General features: G+C 44.0%; 1 protein-coding gene across 1 annotated transcript in view; it reads right to left on the reverse strand.

The window, feature by feature from the left end:
• Positions 1 to 19,975, reverse strand: part of GPAT3 (glycerol-3-phosphate acyltransferase 3) — a 395,920-nt gene that overhangs the window by 327,426 nt on the left and 48,519 nt on the right. The window contains exon 2 of the mRNA XM_085636576.1: positions 994 to 1,051. Within this exon, the coding sequence (XP_085492702.1) occupies positions 994 to 1,051 (58 nt within the window). The remainder of the gene's footprint in view (positions 1 to 993; positions 1,052 to 19,975) is intronic.

The following is a 19,975-nucleotide window of genomic DNA, read 5'->3' on the forward strand; positions in this document are numbered from 1 at the left end:
CATATCACCCTGTGCAGTGGAGAGTAGTTTTCTGTTATACAATGATGGAAAGCCATCAAATTCAATGAGAATTTTACAATGAAATGAAGCGAAAAAAAGCTTGTTCGCTTTCAGCACGATCATTCCGCCCACCAATATGTGTGTGCCACAAATGTAGCAATTAAATACAAAAGCACATATGCTGCTTGTTGAAATGTAACAGCTGAAGAGTCTCAATTACAACTGGCACAAACCACGCTGTAATAAAAAGGGATTTTTTCATTGCAATACCCTGCTTCACAATAAATCAGCAAACACGAAAAGCCACAGGCAAGCGTTGATTGAGAGTCTAGTGGGTGCACTGGCTCCTTAGAAATCATATTATTGCAATGAAGAACATATTCAGCCCACAAATGTTGTGGAGGGTCCTTGGTCTGACGTTAAATCTGAGTGAAAGCAGTGAAAAATGTGCACTTACCCTACGTGCAAACCTTTTGAGGTAGATGAAAGGAAGAGACTTCTACAGGACTGCACCATCCCGCTAAATCACTTTCGTGTTAATGTGGGGAGGTGTGAGTGCCTGCATCCATTAGTGTGCGCATGCACGATTATATGCCTGAGTGTGTAAGATAGACCACTGTTTAGCTGTCAAATTCACGATGACTGGAACTATGCAAAAGTGTTTAAATACCCCCATCTAGCAAACGACTGGATCACGTTATCTACATCATAACACTAGTGTGGGAGGATCACGAAAGATTCCCATCATCCTTCAGTAAACACTGGTACTTGTGAAGGAAGTGTGGTTGTGAATGTAAGTGTGTGAATGGAGGGGATGCAAGCTGACATACCCTTTACCTCGTCAAAATCACAATATTGGTTAGTGGGCCGAGAACCTTGCCTTACAATTCGGTATTATATTGTTACACTCTTATCAGTTTACTTATGTCAACTATATTTTGACCAGCACAGTCACAAACACCCGATTTACAAATGGGACTTCCCAATTCTTACCATTGGCTTGAAGTTTTTGCTTATCTTTCACCCCTCTCTGAATCCGCAATGTGGCCCACTGCACAAAATAAAGAAAAAAAGTGTATTTACTTTAAAAGGTCAATACTTTATTCCATGTTTATAAAAAAAACATTAAAACACAAATACTTCAAATGTATCTATACAATTTCCATACTTAATAATGTCACCGTCGTACACCTTCAGTTGCAGAAGATGATGGTGAGAAATTGTACAAGGTACAAAATAATCTATTATAACTGCCTCTTCAAAACCACCTTGGAAGGTTTAATGGATTGTGAGAGGGTTTGAGGTAATTTCTTAATAATTACTCAAAGGATATAGGACTCTCACAAAACCATCAATATTTTCAAAGTAGAGCCAAAATGACAGACATTGTTGTTTAAAATGCAGGGCTCAGGAACAAATAAACCTATTATTACATGTCAAACAGTTTAATAACAGAGTAAAACAAATCTCGCACTTAGTATTTCCAAGATGTATACAAAAATGTATCCCTTTGGGTCTAAAATAAATGTTGAATTCAAGATTTTAATAAGCACTGGAAAAGCTAATAGATTTAGGTTTAAACTAGCGCATGCAGTGTTATCACATTAGAGTGAGACACATGGGAGAGGGATAACAGAGAGGTTCTACATTTGCTAAATAGTACTTCGTGGAGTTAAATGCAAACACGAGTTGAGGGGGAGGAATACACCCAAACAACCAAAACCATTAGATGAGAGTTGAATACTCCTCTGGGATGGGCCAAGACAGTTAAAAAAATGTCAAGCCAATGGCTGAAAGAGGTTGGTTGACTAAAGAGAATGGTGAAAAATCTATACATTATGTTGTAAGAAGTACTGTATGCATCCTTTAAGAGTTTTCAAACCTTACATGCGAAGCTGAGCCAAGTATCATAAGGCACAGTTGTAAGGAGCCAAATACCAGATCCTGGATTGATCTGAGAGTTCCAAACCGTGTACATGTCATGAAAGAATTCTATTGCATGTAGCATGGTGGATACTGGGAACAAATTTGAAGTGTTTTTTATCATAGCTATATTAATACTCTAGCACTTGGCCGTCCAGAGGCCTATTGGAATTAAGAGTACTATAGGAATAAAACATAAAAAATAAGACCCGTACTGAATAATAGGCAGCAAAGGCAAACAAGCCTCAAGGAACCTCAAAGTTTAATGCCCTCGAGCACCTTAGAGTTTGCAAGAAGCATGACAAGTGGTACTCGCAATGACTGGCAATACCTAGCCATACACTAGCTTGCCAATTCTGGCAGGTTCCAATAATACTGTATATCTGTGCTAATTTTCCTTGACTGGTCAGCAGTTTAGTATTCATCAAGATTTCATGAAGTTACTAATAAAATTTCTGCCTCAATAAGAATGAATATCTTGGCACTATTTCCATCTGTTTCTGCAGAGTATGGAATAAACAAGCAGTGAAAACAGCACAGAATGTTACAACAGACTGAATTAATTTTTGGGAAAGTGGTTCAGTCTTTCAGTCAGTCAAAAGTACTTTATTCGGTTAATTAAAACCATAAAAGCATTCTATACACAAAATTTAAATTAATATAAAATTAATTAGCAGCATAGATATTACACTAATTATAAACATTAAATAATCAAGGACAGACAATCTAAAATGTGACATTAAAAAAACCTCAATTTGTTAAAATTAATTGATGTAAACTAGATCGTAAAAATCACTAATTTTTTCCTCCTTATTCTAACTGCTGCAGTAAGGAAACTTGCTATGCTAAAAATCTCCCAGACATTGAACAGCAACTGTAAATACATTAGGGCTGGTTTTACTTGTAGAAAGCCTTTGTCCTTTAAAGTTGGGAGGATAAAACGCTTCCGAATGTGCAGAAAATGCTCACAAAAGAAAATAAAGTGCAATGTGTCCTTGGTGGAAAAGTTATCACATGAACATACACTCAAGTCCTCCACCCTTCTCCATCCCGGAGGATCAGCAAGGAGAAAATTTAGCTGATTCAGCCTGAATCTCACCAGGAGAAAGCAGTGGTTAGGAGTAGATACCACATTCAGATAAGGTTCAATAGCACAAGACGTTTTTAGCAATTGGTGGGCACGTACAGTTGATTTCACCAACTCCCTTTCTTCTTTTTCCAGAGAAGCCATTTATAAATAGGATTTCTTCACCCACTGCATATCACCCTTTACTAATTTGTCTGGTGAATTAAATAGCTCTGGCCGTCCCAGTTTCACTGCCAGCCTTTTGACGTGACTCAGCCAGGGGATACTACTCACTCAGTCAGTCAAAAACAATGTTTATTTAGACCTTGGTCTTTAAACAATTATGAAACCAATTTAAAAAAAAACAAAGAAAAAACATCACAATATATACATTATCAATGTTTGGGAATTGATCAATTTTTCAATAAATAGTACATGAATCCAGTTTTACTACTCACTCAATCTCTCATAACTTCACGATTCAGTTCTAGTTCGGGGTTTAACCAGGTTGCAATCCATTTTAAAAGAGGTGCTATTACAATTAAATGTAAATGTGTTTGTACTTATATAGCGCACAGCTACCCCATCCTCCACAAAGCCAGTCCCAGTCTCTTGATGGATTATATATGTTGGCATGGATTATGGCACCGATGGCAAGTTTCTTAAAAATTTATTCTTGACTACTTGAATTTCCCTTGCCTCTCTAAAACCCCAAATATCCGCACCATAAGTTGCAATGAAGGTACATTTTTCTCCATATATTTTTAGCAGAGCTTGCATTGGTTTGGCCCCTAGCCTGCGTGCGAAACCTAGAACTGCAGATGTGGGTCTAGCCAATACATTTCTCTTTGCATGTAATTGCGGGATCCATGTACCTCGAACATCAAATAAGACGCCTAAGTAAGGGAAAGTGGTTCAGTTTTGCTAACGTGCTCTTAGCAATTGCACAGGGCAAGCGTGTCCCACATCTTACCTTTCTACTCACAGGGTACAGTCCCTGAATTTATTACAAACTGAGTGAAGCGAGTATGACTCCTTAGTAGAGTTCTATGCTTAAAAATACAATACAAAATAGGCATTTCATGGGAGGGAGAACTGAATATTCATTTTGTGTGCTCAAAATGTTTTTATCCATGAACCGTGTTTGAAGAGGTCTGTTTTTAGAGTTTGATGGTGGGGACCTTGTAGATAGATGCATGCTGTGAATGAGAGGAAGGTGCAGTTACTGCATGCATACACTTCCCCTCCTAATGCGCCTGGTTTTCAGAGCGACTAGCAAGATGCTGTGAGCAGAGGAAAGCAGATGGGTGGAGTGATGGACTAGCCATTTGTTTTGTCCTGAAGTATATGGGTACACATCCTCCTAGGCATTTGCGAGTGGAGCATACCACGTTAAATTAAATTCAGGCCAGCAAGTAGGGTAAAATGAGGCATTGATTTGCTCTTTTAAGTCACAGCATTTCTTTAGGCAAAAGAAGGGGTGTCCGGCGACATTTTTGCTGCAGGATATACAAATAGGTCAGCTTATAGCAATACTGACAGCAAGACACATACTGATCAGGGATTTGGTGAACATGCAGCGAATCTCAAGGGTTATGAATAGCAGGGTCTTTTTTCCAGGAGTTTCCACAGTCAGAATGCAACCTTCATGCTTTAGATGATCAATTAAGATTAACAATAATGAAATTTCCATTTGAAGATATGTTTCTCTGTGACTATAAGGTCACATACATATTCCTTGGGTGGATGCATTTTTCCACTGAGCTAGGAAACTCAGCACGGGTAGGCTTTGCAGGGCTTCATTTCAATTTAGGAGAGGCCCATTTGTAAATATGACCTATGTCTGTTAAGAATGAATGAACTCCTAATGTAAAATTAATATGTAAATGGTACAGAATTAAGCCCATCACATGGGAGTTTATTTCAACTTTTGGAGGAAAAGGTGAAAAAAATTATTTTATGATCAATGACCAACCAGTTTGAATACAGAAAGCGGACGTTTTGGTAGAAGAAATGCCTTAAAGCAGCTATACTTTGTTGGTTTTCCTTTGCACTATTAACACAAGCACTGGCATAGCCAACAGGTCTGGCTTACAGATGAAAGTGCCTTTTTGGTAATTGATGGGTTTACACACTCAATACGCCATCTCACATGTACTCTGTCACTTATCCTGGCGCTCAGCCATCCACTTATCTACCCACTGACTCAGGTGATTACCAACGTACCCAACCACAATGAAATACAAACTCTATAACGTCTGCAAGACAAATTAATAGACAAAAAGTTTTTAAAAAATGAACAACAAAAAAAAAAACAGCCTGCGACCTAAACATGGTGGGTATATGTTTTCAATAAAAAATACAGTTAGGCATACCAATACTATTGTGTATTCTGTATCGAATTTGTAAAGTTCCAGCATGGCTGTCATGGTTAAAACCAATGCGTTAACCATTTGAGAACAGTAAAACAATGATACATGATGAACAATACCATTCCATGATGGCCATCTGGTTTAGAGGCAGTGGCAGCTCAGGATGTGGCACACTGTAGATGAAATGAATGGCCTGCAAGTGGCCTGTTAATACCACATGACCAGCTATAGTACCTCAAATAAATAAAAATGAGAAATTAAAGGGATTTATAAAAGTAGAACATGGGAAACTAAATGATCATCTCACCAACCATGGAAATGAAATGCACAAATTTTCAGGCACATGTGCACCTGTGATCAGGCAACATGTGGTCACTCACAGAGCAATAGAAGTAATGGCTGAAATGGGCTGACCAATTAATTTCCCCATGCTACATGGCGTCCTGGGTGGAAGCAGAATGTGAACAGTCCAGGGGTATAAAAGGGCTAACCCAAAGACCCACTGTGTACATGTATGTATGCACTTTAAAAAAGAAAAGTTCAATTACAAGATCCTGGCAGACACTTAGTCATGGGGGTTGGGGCAGGGGGGGGTGGAGCTTGTCTGGGCTCAAGATGGCTGCATCTTAGGAGAGCCCCGTTAGCTATCTGAATATCCGGCAAGAATCCGACATCAGCTGTGCAACAAAATATATACCAGCTATCAGCCTGGGGAGAGCTTGAGAAGTACTACCCAGCGATGTACATACTGCGTCCATCCATGCTGCTGGTGAGCGGAAAAGCACCGTGACCCAGTGGGGCCTAGCGAACACGAGTGCTGTGGCCTGCTTCCAGCGGAGGCACGGCGATGCGGAAGGCGGTGGCTCCGGGGCTTGTGGTTCGCCCCGGACTCTGCTGGTGAGAGTTACAAGTACCAATTCCGGTGGGCAGACTTCGGAGCTGGCGGCTGCTTCCTTGCGTACCAGGCTGGGTGCCGACATACGACCTACGTGGTGTGGCGTGGCCTTGCCTGGGAGCTAATTAGCAGATCGGATCACCGGAGCTGGCCCTTGCGTGGGGAAGGAGGGTGCTCAACACCCAACAGCAGAGCCACATGGGGCGCTGACTCAGATTGGCGGCAATTGTTTGAGACCTTGTGGAGTGACCTGGGGGTGTGGCGAGGCCTGCCCCTGTCTGAGCGTGCAGCCGCTGTTTAGCGGAGAACTGATTGAGAGCTGCTGAGGGCCAGGAGCCAGCTGCCCCTTCGGTAACTATCACGTGGTCATCGTCTTGGAGCTTGCGGCTCCCGCTCCCTCGAATTTGCTGTGGAGTGTGAGGCGAGGACAATTGGGCATCCTTAAGTACGATTCGGCTGCCAGGGGGCGCGCTCCAACAGAACTGCTTCAGAGAGGGAGCTGCTATCTGGCGGTTCGATAGCAGAGTATGCTCTGGGAGGCCCCCCTAACCCTCTACTGGAACTGATATAGATTGCAGGGAAGTGCTTGCGATCCTAAGGATTGACCTCTCCCCACCCTGTGCTCGCCTAATTGACTGAATGTGGAGCCTCCCCGCGGACTTGTGGTAAACAGGGGATCCCCCTGCCTGGCACTGGGGGCTGGATTGTACAGTCAGGATCGATTTATTGTACCTTGCTGCTGCGTGCTTGGAGACACGTTGCTGGGAGTCTTGTGGCATTTGGGGAGGATCTTGGGCACTCCAAAACTATGGGCATGGTCGAGAAGTCATAGCCCAAGTTGCAACTTGAGCAGCATAAGGTGAGACAGAAAGAGGTAGGCGCTGAGCAGAGCGGATACTGCGGAGGAGGCTGAAGGGGACATTCGCTAAATCTTAGCGGCGATGCAGAAAAGCCGGTCTACTTTAAATGCCAAAATCGACTCACTGGCCCACCGGATGGATCGTGTGTCAGAACAGTGGGATAAGCATGCCGAGCGCCTTGATGTGGCGGAGAGACGAGTGACCAAAGTTGAAGAAGCTCCTATGGAAACAAGTAGCGCCCAGAAACAGCTGGGGAGACTCCTCAGCGCTCTGCAGGACAAGGCAGAAGATTTAGAGGCCAGATCAAGGTGATGCAATATATGCAAATAAGGAGAGGGGAGAGGAGGATATGGCTAGGTTCGTCCTCCTAGGTACTAATAACGCAAAAAAAGATCCGACATCAGGGATCAGAGAACCTAGCTAGATGGGAAGGGAGGGGTCTACTTAGTGAGTAAGACGCACCTCAAATAGAGAAAAGCAAATACTTTTCTTGAGTCCCCTCACTCACCAAAGGTTTCCCCTAGGTGACATGCTTCATCATATTGGCCATCCCAAGCATCTACTGCTTGGGGCGTGCTGAGACTTGCGACAGTTACGTAGGAGCACTATTTAGTGAAGACTATGTGTAGTGCAGTGAGAGGGGAGTGGTGTTGGTTTAAATTAAAAATTACCTAGCCAGTGAGCGTAAATGAGTTTATTCCTGCTCCTAGTTGGTAAAGGATAAAAAGGGGTGGTAATAAAAGGGAGGAATTAGGTAATAATTTGCTAATAGTCCCTAATATTGAAAGCCAACATGTTTCGAGGTTATCCCCTAAACCTCTTCTTCAGGACCGCATGGGGACCAGCCCCATGTGTACCAACCGGGCAAAGACCTATAATAAGGTGATAAAGTAAAAAGGAAAAATAAACGCGCACATTAGTGTCAGCGTAAATCAATTACATACGGTTAGATTGAACGCGTAGTATTTAGTAGTTAATCAAAATTTGCCTCATGGTCTGCCGGGGTGGAGGAGCCTAAATAACCTTGACTCGGCTTGCCTCCGTCAAATTGACCTATTGGATCCCATCTGCGGATGTTCGATTGCGGTGACAAGGATGCCTGCTGCCCGATATCTGTGGAGATTACTATATATACTAGTCTTAGGCCGAGTGCAGCGTGGACTGGGACATATAAAGCAAATTTAGATTAGTCGCTGCCTACTGCTGGCCAGCCCCATCATGGTGGGAGGGTCCCAGAGACAGCGGTAGTCTGATTGCTTTAACTTTTATCTGAGCCGAATTAGTTGTTGCCTGATGGTGGTTTAAACAATGTGCAGATGGTTATGGCTTATTTCTGATGTTAGTGGTATTCTAAGTAGTGAGCAGGAATCATCCGCCTATGCGTGTTACCAACTGTATGGCCTTATGCCAGAAATTTGCCTGTTTGGATACTGTAATCCTTATTTGATTTCTTTCAAATGCTTGGGGGTGGGGGGGGGGGGGGGGGGATTTCATCTATGCCAAGTTGGGGATTGCATAGCATGGGCGGGGATATATGGGGGTCATTGTTTTATTTCTGTGTTTGCAGTATGTATACGGTACATAATTCCTGAGCAGTACACCGCAATGTCGGATTTTGGTGGCGGTCCAAAGATACTATTTACTGCGCAGAACTAGTCAACGTCGATTAGAATGGCACAGAGCCAGTGTAACAGAGTTCGCTTCCCAACATGGAATGTCGGGGGCCTTAATGATTTTAGAAAGATGCGTAAAGTGCTTGCTTATCTTACAAGATACGAGATTGACATTGCGTTATTATAGGAGTCCCATTTACCCACAGACAGTAAAATACTTTCGTGTCAGCGCTTGCATGGCGCCTTTCACGCCGCGGCGTTCACTACACATGCCAGGTGCGTACTCACCTGGGTCAACCCCAAGTCGGGTTTACAATTGGAGGCATTTGAGACGGACCCAGCGGGTGGGTTTGTCATCTCTAAATGTTGAGGGCAGGTGTAGACCCGATTACAGTTAACATTTATGGACCCAACTACGACAATCCGCAGTTCTATTACGAGTTGTTTGGGTACCTGGGAGGGTTATCCCCTTTACTGCAAATATGGGTTGGTTATCTTAATTTTGTGCTAGACATGACACTGGACGTCTCTGGGGGCCAGCTCGGCGCACTTCGGCTGCGACCAGAGTTATTATTGATGCCGCAACTCAGTTAAACATGGCGAATAAATAAATAAATATGGCGAACGCGGTCTCCGACTGCGGGAGGTTTCGCCTATTACTCTGTTCTGCATGACCTCCGTACCATAATTGACTATTGGTTAGTTCCAGGAACATGTATTTTTAGATTTGGGCTTGCTTGAGCCACCCCCGCTCCGATTAAGATCACTCCCCAATACTGATGGATGTTGAGAGCCCACAGAACAGACCTGCTCCTTTCACATGGAGGGTCCCCCCATACTCGTTACTAGACAGTGTTTTTAAGTCTGAGATGGCTGAAGCCATAGAGACCTACTTCGATACAAATATGGTCTCTGTTCTCCAGTTCTCTACAGTTTGGGAGGCTTTTAAAGTCTACATATGGGGGATGGCCATGTCCAAACACTCGGGGGTCCTCCATTCTCTTAGAGGAGGGTTGGCTAACCTGGAGGGTCACTTGATGGAGTTAGGGTGAAAGGTCTTGGCGGGTGGAGATGCCCAGACAGAGGAAGAATTGAAAAATACACTAGAGGAATATCACAAAATTGCAGATAGCGAGGTAAAGGACATGGGGAACTATGCAGTCGCAAGAACTTATGGGGAAGGAGAGAGACTGGGTTCAGTATTAGCTGCTTTGCTGAGAAATAGGAGGGAGTCGGGCTGTGTATCTGAGCTCCGTGCGGCGAGTGGTGAGCTGTTGAGGGATCCATCCGCTACAGCAGATAGGTTTAATGAGTACTATTCTGACCTATACCACTCTAGAGCGACTGCTGAGGATGCCGTGATCCAAGAATATTTAGAACATATTGAGATGCCGTGGTTGGCTTATGAACACAGGGAGCACCTAATGAGGCTGGCGAAGTGCTTGCTGCACTCAATGCTACGCATGCTGGAAGCGCCCCAGGGCAAGACGGCCTTACAGTCGCTTTTTATAAGGAATTCAATGAGCTGCTCATCCCGCATCTTATTACATTATTTGAGGAGATGGGGGAGGACGGTAGAATGCCCCCTTCAATGAGGAAAGCTCTGATAGTTACACTATTAAAGCCTGGCAAACCCCCTAATGAACGCTCGTCTTTTAGGCCTCTATCACTTCTTAACGTTGACACCAAATTATCTGCTAACATTTTAGCTAACTGGCTTGCACTGCTGGTTCCGCTGCTGGTTGGTCCGAACAATCAGGGTTTGTCCATGGATGTAATGTGACATATAACCTACGGACTGTGTTTGGTACAATACAGCATATCAAACTGGAAGCCAAGGCTGCTGCGGTCTTCCTCGATGCAGAGAAAGCCTTTGACTCAGTTGAGTGGCCCTTCATGCGTACAGTATTGAAACAGTTGGGCATGAGGGAGGTTTTTCTGCAGTTAGTGGCAGTCCTGTATAACTCTACTATAGTCATGTTTAGAGTTGGGGATACAGTTACTGCCCCCGTCACGAATTCAAGGGGCACTCACAAGGGATGCCCCTTATCGCCTTTGGTATATGCCTTCATGGCGGGGCCCTTGGCATGTGCTTTAAGGGAGTATCACGGACACAGGGGGTTTCGCTTTCCGAAATATAATCTCATAGTGTCATTTTATGCAGATGATACTCTCCTGTATATTAGGGACCCGGTGTCCAATCTGTTTCCAGTGTTAAATGAGGTGGTAGGATACGGTGAGCTCTCAGGCCTCAAAATTAATTGGACTAAGTCCACTATTATTCCCATTATCCTCAGCTATGGAGCCTATTGAATTAGATTATCCTCCAACATGGAGCATGGAGCCTGTGCGCTACTTAGGTGCGATGGCTCATACAGACTCAGAGTTAGTTCTCAGATAGAACTATGGTAAAGCAATAGCTAAATTAGAAGAAGATGCGGAGCGCTGGTATTGACTAACCTGGTCTCTCTTAGAACGCACATCTCTAATGAAGATGGTGGTGCTCCCAAGATTTTTATTTCTGTTTGTGAATGTTCCAATGGTACTCCCTGCAGACATATTTAGGGTCATTCGTTTATTACTGGTGAAGTTAGCTTGGGCCGGTAAGCACCCGCATGTGAAGTGGGACATCCTTACACTACCCTACTCCATGGGAGGCCTGGGGGCTCCAGATTTAGAATTATATTACCTCACGGCGCAAAACTCACATGCCTACCACTGAATACACGAGCAAGCTGACCTCCCACACTTACAGATCGAAAGGGTTGTCTCAATGCCGTCTCCTCTCACATTATTGTGGTTTCATGCCCACTCCAGGCAGGCGGGAATTTTAGACTGTTAATTCTACCACCCATGCATGGCAAAATTTGTTAAAAAGGCAGGCTGGAGCTGTCCTGTACTCCCCCTTCACGCCGATAGAATGGTGCCACTGGCTGCCGATATGTCGAGAAAGAGGTGGTCCACGCACTTACATCAATTAACATTACTTAAATTGGAGATCTATTCTCTGAAGGCACGGTTGGAGGGCGGCCTGAGATTGAGGTGGAGGGTCATGAGCTTGTGCAGTTTCACTTTCATAGAGTGAGGCATGCCCTCCGGGAGACGCTTAGGTACCGCCGGAGATTGTCTGCTTCGCTCTCCTTCTGAATATGGGTTCTCCCAGTAATATAGTTTCCAGTATTTATAACATATCGCAGGTCTACTGCAGGAACCACTTCACTAAAGCTAGGTTGGAATGGCAAAGTGATCTTGGGGTCGCTCTGGATGACATTACCTGGCGTTATTGCTGGGAGGTCACACATGTCTGCTTGAATGGGAGGCATCGCCTCATACACTTTAAGTTCCTTAACAGAGTTTATTATACACCCGATAGGTTACACTGATATGGCCTCCAAGACACTACAGAATGTGAGCGATGTCGTGCTAGTCCTGCAAGTTTTTTACATATTGCGTGGACGTGCCCAATGGTTGCTAGATACTGGAGGATAATCTTCCGTGCACTGAATGATATCACAGAGTTGCCGCTGGTGTGTGACCCTCTAGTGGCTTTACTGGGTTATACGAAGCATTTGCAGAAGGATGCACGTCACTTAATAGACATGGGATTATTGCTTGCAAAATGCAGGATGGCGATGCGATGGGCTTGAGGGCCAGCACCGACAATTGGAGGCTGGTCAAAAGATATGGTTTACTGTAACACATAATCGAAGTTATACAGTGAGTTGCTACCTCCACAGAATCGTCCTAAAATCGTTTGGGGCCTGTACCGGCACTATTTAGCTGGAAAAGAGGTGGATGAATCTGAAGGGAATGACCAAACTTGATTGTGTTGCCTGGGTTAGAGCTCTTACCTCATGGATTATGTTATGCTGTAGATTACCCTGTCATTTACTGCTTGAATTCTATTTATGACTGCATTGGATGCTCAATACTGTGGTACCACTGCTACTGCTTTTTGTTACTTTTTGTTTCGAAAATTCAATTTAAAAAAACAAAAAACAAAAAGAAACTAGTCATGTGAGGACTTGAAGTGATACCAGCAAGAACTATTACAGTGGGAAATCTCTACCCCTAAATTATATCGAAGGATTAAGCAAAACCAACATCCTTGCCTACAAATGTAATCTGTAAAATTTCATTAACAAAATACAGGTCTGTAGATTTAACATAGTGCAGTAACAATTCACTTTTAAAGGCATACATGTTTCACAATAATTAAGTCAGGTCCATTGACTTTGCCATAACTTTTCAAAACTTGTATTCGACAAAATGATTCCCAATGAACCATTAATGCCTACAGCTTTTACTGTTGGCTTGCCACTATAACCAACAAAGTCCTAATGAAGTGGGGGAAAATTGACGACCATCTAGCATATAATTGTAAAATTACAAATATATAAAAACTTGCAGTTGGCAAAACAATATATAATGGCTCTCAAAAAAGTCTAAAAAGAATGATCACACTGAAAATGTCTTACATTTTCTTCCTATGAACATTAGAGGTGGTGAGATGCACACCGGCGTAATTCCGTTTTTCAGTGTTTAAACCAATTCAGAACTTTTCACTGAAAGGGATAAGCGTGCCTCGGCACGCAATGAAATATGAATGTGGGGTTTTTGGAACTCAGTATGCTGTTTAAAAGGAAATGGGCATCCAGCAAGTTCGGTCTTACAATAAGGGACTTATTTTAACATATGTCATGATGCCCCTCATGAAGGGATTTTTAATCCAGAAATGCATTGGGTTACTTTTAATAAATCGTGACATGAGGAACTCAATGGTGCTCCTGTGTTTGTGTGAATATCGTCGCAAAACCCTGGAATGAGTAAAACGAATTGAATACATTGTAAAAAGGATTAAAAGTGAAAGTGGAAAATATGGACAAACAAAGGATAAAACTATTTGAATTTAATTCATTTAATTCATTCAGTCACATGGCTGTGCAGCTTGGTGGAATCATAGGTGGTTCTCCTCTTGTTTTGTTACATTTTCTTGCCCCATGGTTTATTAGGGTGGTGGTGGGGGGAGGGGACGGGACTCAGGTAGAGGGAAACCAACACAAAAATCCTTGCCTCCTATGGTAATCTGTGAGATTTCATCTAACTAAATACCGGACTAAAACCATTAAAACAGTGTAATAACAAACCACCACTAAAGCTCTATTGTATTAACACGTTTTTCACCATAAATGTCATGCCTTCTGCCTTTGACATAAGTTTTGAGAACAAACATATCAGCCCTACACCATTTGACATAACTTTTCCCAGCTACCCAATTAGGCCTATAGCCTCTTTTAGGTCTCGCCTGCGAACGCAGCGCGAAGCGCTGCTTTCGGCGAGATCTATTGTTGCTGACTTGCCTCGAAAGTGGGACAGGAGATGTGCACGTGCAGGCTTTTGGCGGATTTGAGTTGGTGTACGCGCCTACAGCCACGCGGCGTGCACATCTCCTGTCCCCCTTCCCTCGCAAGCCAGCTAGCAGTTTCACTTTCGTCCTCACCAGCCTCGTAATTTTTTAGGTCTCGCTCTCGCTGTGAACGCGCTTGCGCGTTGAGTGCCTGCTGAGTTAATTATAGGTCCGCAGCGTGGGGCGCCTGTCGGCATGCTGTGATAATGACCTTTGGTTTTTTTAAAGCACGAAGGCTGGGTTTGCACTTTTTTTTTTTTTTTTAAATAGGCGGACACGTGCAGAGAGACCACGACTGATAGAAGAACTTCCGGCAGCAAGGGGGACCAATAGTTAATTTCCCGTGATTTCGAAGATACCAAGTTTTGCCAAAGCGCAATAACAATGCTTCAAAATAAACTATTTTATGCACATCGCGTTACAGTTTTCAACCCGATAACTAAACAGTTGACAGGCTTATCTACCACCGCTTATCGCTGCTTAAAATCATCCCCCAGGGGCACAAAGAAAACAATATCCTGCGGAATACTGGGGGGGAGGCAGGGCTGACCCTGCTCCCTGAGGGCACAGTCCACAATGCCGTAGATCACAGGCAGTTATGGGGGAGGGACAAATGGTTGTAAGAAGGCTGAGGGACAATATGGCACGAAAAACGTTTGAGTTCCTACCCATACCAGGCGCACCCAACCCTCCCTCCCCAAGATGCCGCGGTACTCACAGGGATCTCTGCCATGGCCAGCATCAACTCTTCTTCCTCCATAGCTGCTCCCACGGGTGCAGGCGCTCACACGCCCCGGCAGCAGGGATTCCGTGGGCGGGGCTTGAGGCAGGGAGGAGCGGCCACGTGCCGGGACTCACGCGATTCTTGTGATGTGGCGGTTGGGGTCCAAGCGGCTGGAACGGTAGACAACGCGCACCCTCCCTACAATCCGCCACTTGCTGGGATGGGGGCGGAACCGCTGTACACTCACCCCCGGCCCGAGCGGTTGAAATCCCTGCCCGCAGTGCCGGATCCGCGGGAAAGCAGAGGGGGTCTACTGCATCACAGCCAAACCAACTGCACAGTTTGCTGACACAGGGAGGAGGTAGCCCAACTAATGCCCGCGTAGAGCAACAGCATCGACGGGCTGGTAGACGGTTGGTGACCGGGGCTAGTTTCAAAGTAGCTCCTGATGTGCACCTTTTAAGATTATTTTAATGGCAGGTCTATTGTCGAAGTGTGCCCAGGGTTTTACGTGGGGTGCGTCCTTCCGCTTCTCAGACCTAGCAGTAATTAACAAGCATTTGCCATGCAATAGGTCTCGCATTGACGCGAGTTTGGGCTATTGACATTGTAAATAACAATGCCTTTTCTTTTCGTTTTCTTTTTCAAAACAAAAATAAAAGGCACTGTTATTTAAAATGCCAATAGCTCAAACTCGTTTTTAGATGTCATTGAAGAGCTTTCTGCCAGGTAAGCCTGCATTGTGTTTTTGGGGAGATAGTAATATGCAGACGTGTTTTAGCGATTGGACGAATTTTAAGTCTGGTTAAAATGAAATAGCACACGTTTCATAACTTAGTATTACTTTGCACAGTTGCTGTAAAGAGTTGGTTTCCCAGGCTTTTTGCACGTTTAAATTGTTTAGCACTCGGTGAAGCTTGACAGAGTGGGCGGAAACTCGTTTTCGATCTGCTTTTCTCAAGCTGGGGACATAACAATAATTTAGTGAGCCACGTTTTGCAATCTTGCATTCATGCCAAAAGCCGATAACACATGATTCTTGCAAAAATTGCTGTTTGGTCAAGCAGAATTCCAGACGTAGCTTTGCCTGAGATGTGGAGGTTGGACAAGAAACAATCATTTGCAATGCAATACGTCTCGCATTTACGCACGTTTATGCTATTGGCATTGTAAATGACACCGCCTTTTATTTATGTTTTAAAAACCAAAACATAAATAAAAGGCATTGTCATTTACAATGTCAATAGCTCAAACTTGCGTAAATGCGAGACCTATTGCATTGCAAATGCTTGTTTTATTGGCTACTCATCATTATCAAGGGATACTGTACTGAGGATAAACATTCCCACAAGGCAACCATCAAGCATACGGTCATAAAATCAGTGCTTAATTTGAGCCAGTGGTTTCTGGTGCATAGCACTGGCACTTAATCATCAACACCGGCGCTTTTCATGAGCACCAGTTCAGGACTCCGAGATTAAGTGATTCGCCCAGAATTACAGGATGTTGAGCTGACACCGAGACTCGAACCTGGTTTCCCAGCTCCGAAGTTGGCAGACTCTCCCCAGTTTCATGATTAGTAGTTGGTTCTGTTTTAGGTGGCGCTAACAAGAGAAAAGGGCTGGTGCAGGCTGCCACCTGACCAGAGCCCAGCACTTATTTTTTTTACAAATGAACCACTGCATAAAATTAGAAATGTATGCAAATGTACATATGCCACAGCAAAACAATCTCTCTCCTTAGAGGGCCTAAAAAGAATTATCACAGTGCGAATCGTTCCGCACGGTTTGTCAGACGGGGTAACCAACACTAAAAGCCTGGCATATCACAGTAATCTGTAGGATTCCATTTAACAAAGTCCTTCTCTGCAGATTTTAATACAGAGTAATAACAATCCTCTTTAAAAGAACAATTGATTATATGACCTTTTCACAATAACTATATGTTATGAATACTGTTTTCTTCAGAACACAATAAAATGATCAGGCCTACAGCCCTCCTCTGTGACTTGCTACCGTAACCAACAGTCCTGCTGTATCCAACATAAGCTTTTGCTCCTATCAAAACGTGCAGTATAAGCTCTCATTTTCAGTGGAAGCATATCATGTCTGTCAAATCAAATGCTCTACTGGGCAAAGCACAAGATCTTCTCTGAGCAGTATACCTGAAAGTTCTTTTAATGTTTATCATTTAGGGTTGGAGACAGATGCTCAATGCAAATAGGTCTAGCCAAAAACTGAAAGTGCCTTTTCAGTCACTGATGAATTTAGGCACACTATAAGTCATTATACAGGCATTCTGTCACTCATACATCCATTCGCCCACCCACTGGAAAGTTAAGCCAACTGTCTTTTTTGCAACATTTCCTTATAAAATTATTAGGTCATGGACTTGAAGAGTGGTTTGTTACCATAACTAACTCATTCCCGCAGTATTGAGCATAAACTTTCCCACAGGCAAAAACTGCAGTACGGATACTGTCTTTCGGTGCAAACACGAAATCAAGAAAATCAACGTTTGGACGTAGCCAAAGGCACTCTCTCAGTAGTCACAAAGTTACAAATATGTACAAAATTACATTGGCAAAAGAATATGCAACCATTCCTAAAAAGCCATACCTATAATTCAAAAAAGTGCAATTCTTCTTTCCGGGGGGTTTATCCACAGGAGGAAACCAATAGCAAAACCTTAACCACTATAGTAATCTGTAGATTCCCTGTAGCAAAATACCTGTCAACAATTGTTGACATTATCTAATGACAATCCACCCTTTAAACCCACCTGGCATTTAACATTTGCTTTTCAAAATATAGGACTCAGGACTACAGACTGTCATAACTTTTCATTAAAACCAGATTAGGTATACCCTTGATCAGTGGCTTGTCACCATAAGCAACTCGGTCCAGTTAGTTTGAGCATAAGCTTTCACGCATGGGAATAAAGTGAAATAGTACTATTTTACAGTAGAGCGGTACAAAAGGGGGTGGTGGTGGACGGAGCATCAGAACCAATCAAACACTCACACCCAGTCAACAGACGTGAGTCCCTTGCTCACTTTGCCACTGGATTCAAGCAAGCCTGGCTGAAGACGGCTGAAATGCCAGAAACCGGTCCTAGGAAGCTTGTTTCCGGTCCAGGGAAGGCATGGCTTGGCAGTTCGGGCTGGACTGTTCCCATGAGGGACAGGGTCAGACTGATTTGCATATGGCCATGTCTGAACTGGGGTGGCAGAGTGGGCTAAAGAACGGTGATGGATCAAACCCAGATCTGTTGACTGGGTGTGTTTGATTGGTTCTGATGCTCCGTCCATCACCACCCCCTTTTGTACCGCTTTGTTCGCCATAAGTTGGCAGGGTATGCTCAGACGTGAGTCCCTTGCTCACTTTGCCACTGGATTCAAGCAAGCCTGGCTGAAGACGGCTGAAATGCCAGAAACCGGTCCTAGGAAGCTTGTTTCCGGTCCAGGGAAGGCATGGCTTGGCAGTTCGGGCTGGACTGTTCCCATGAGGCACAGGGTCATACTGATTTGCATATGGCCATGTCTGAACTGGGGCGGCAGAGTGAGCTAAAGAACGGTGATGGATCAAACCCAGATCAGTTGACTGGGTGTGAGTGTTTGATTGGTTCTGATGCTCCGTCCATCACCACCCCCCTTTTGTAACATTTTACAGTAGAAGCACACATCTTCTGCCTAATCGAAATCTGTACTCAAGGATAACAACACTTGGGCACAGCCAAAGCCCCTGAAGTGCTTCTCAATGCTATTCATGTTGATCACATAAGGTACAGTGCCAATTGTGCTATCAAGCCAGACCTAAAAAGTATGAGGTTTGTTATGGAAGCTCTCTTGATTAAAGACATCATACATACAGAAGTGGAGGTATAGTAGCTGACAAATTTCAATAGGATTATAAATATTTAAATAAAGAAACAACTATTTGTATGTATTATGAATTTTAAAGGTGGAATCTGAAAAGAAAATAGAAACTTTCCATAGAATTAACTAGAATGACACACAGCTTGGTGTGACTCAAACTTCTGACCTGTACTAACTGTGGAGAGTCTTGTGTATTGGCAAGGGATGGGTCACGAAGGCGGAACCCTATAAACAGGACAATGAAATCGTGTCTGGCAAAACAATTACCACAAAATTACATCTTACTAGGGAGATATCGAATAAAATATTTTTCAAATAGGGATATGCAATAGGTTCTTAAGACAAACATGACTGACACTAAAGTAGGTCAGTGGGTTCATTTGACTACTGCAGAATTTGATTGGTAACTCACAGTTCACACTTTGATGTGACGAATTTTAACTTTTATCCTTCAAACGTCAACAAAATAACGCTGGTTAGATAATCATAAGAAATCTCATTAAGAGCTAAGAAACCTTCCAAACAGTAGTGTTAGAGCCATTGTCAGAGTTTTAGTGTCAGCGGATCAAATTTATTTTGGATCCAATTCCCTGTTAAGTTAAGGATTTCAACAGGTCTACACAATGCGCGACGCCTGTTGCGCATGTGGACTCCAGGACATTGTGGGAGGGGGAAACGGGCGTGCGCATCACGGAACAACAGTGGGAATTCTGCTGCGCCCAGCTTGAGCAACTGTCGCCTAACTATAGGCTGCGGCTGGTACATTTCAACTACTTACACAGGACGTACCGTACACCTATACAACTTTTTAAGATGGGCCTGCAGGCTGATGCGAAGTGTTGGAGATGTGGCGCGGGGGACGCTACGTTCTTCCATCTTGTATGGACATGTGGACCCATTGACAGGTTCTGGGATGCCATTTTTAACCCCTTGCATGCCCGCCCCTTTCCCCGCCCAGTGCCGCGCTTAACATTAGCGGGCGGAGTTCATGACGAGCTGGACTCGTCATGGGCACAGCGCCACCGCAGCCCATGACGAGTCCAGCTCGTCATGGGCACTGAAGGGGTTAAAGCTGTCGGTGAAATTGTGGATATGCGCATTGCTCCGGACCCACTGGTGGCCCTCCTGGGCTTTGTTAAGAATATACCCCCGGCGTCGCGTCGGCTTGTGGCCCTTCTCTTACTGCTCGCCAAGCGTCAACTGGCAGTACACTGGAAGAAGCAGGCCCCGCCGGCTGT

Source organism: Triturus cristatus, chromosome 2_1, assembly GCF_964204655.1.
Source record: "Triturus cristatus chromosome 2_1, aTriCri1.1, whole genome shotgun sequence".
Lineage (NCBI taxonomy): Eukaryota > Metazoa > Chordata > Amphibia > Caudata > Salamandridae > Triturus > Triturus cristatus.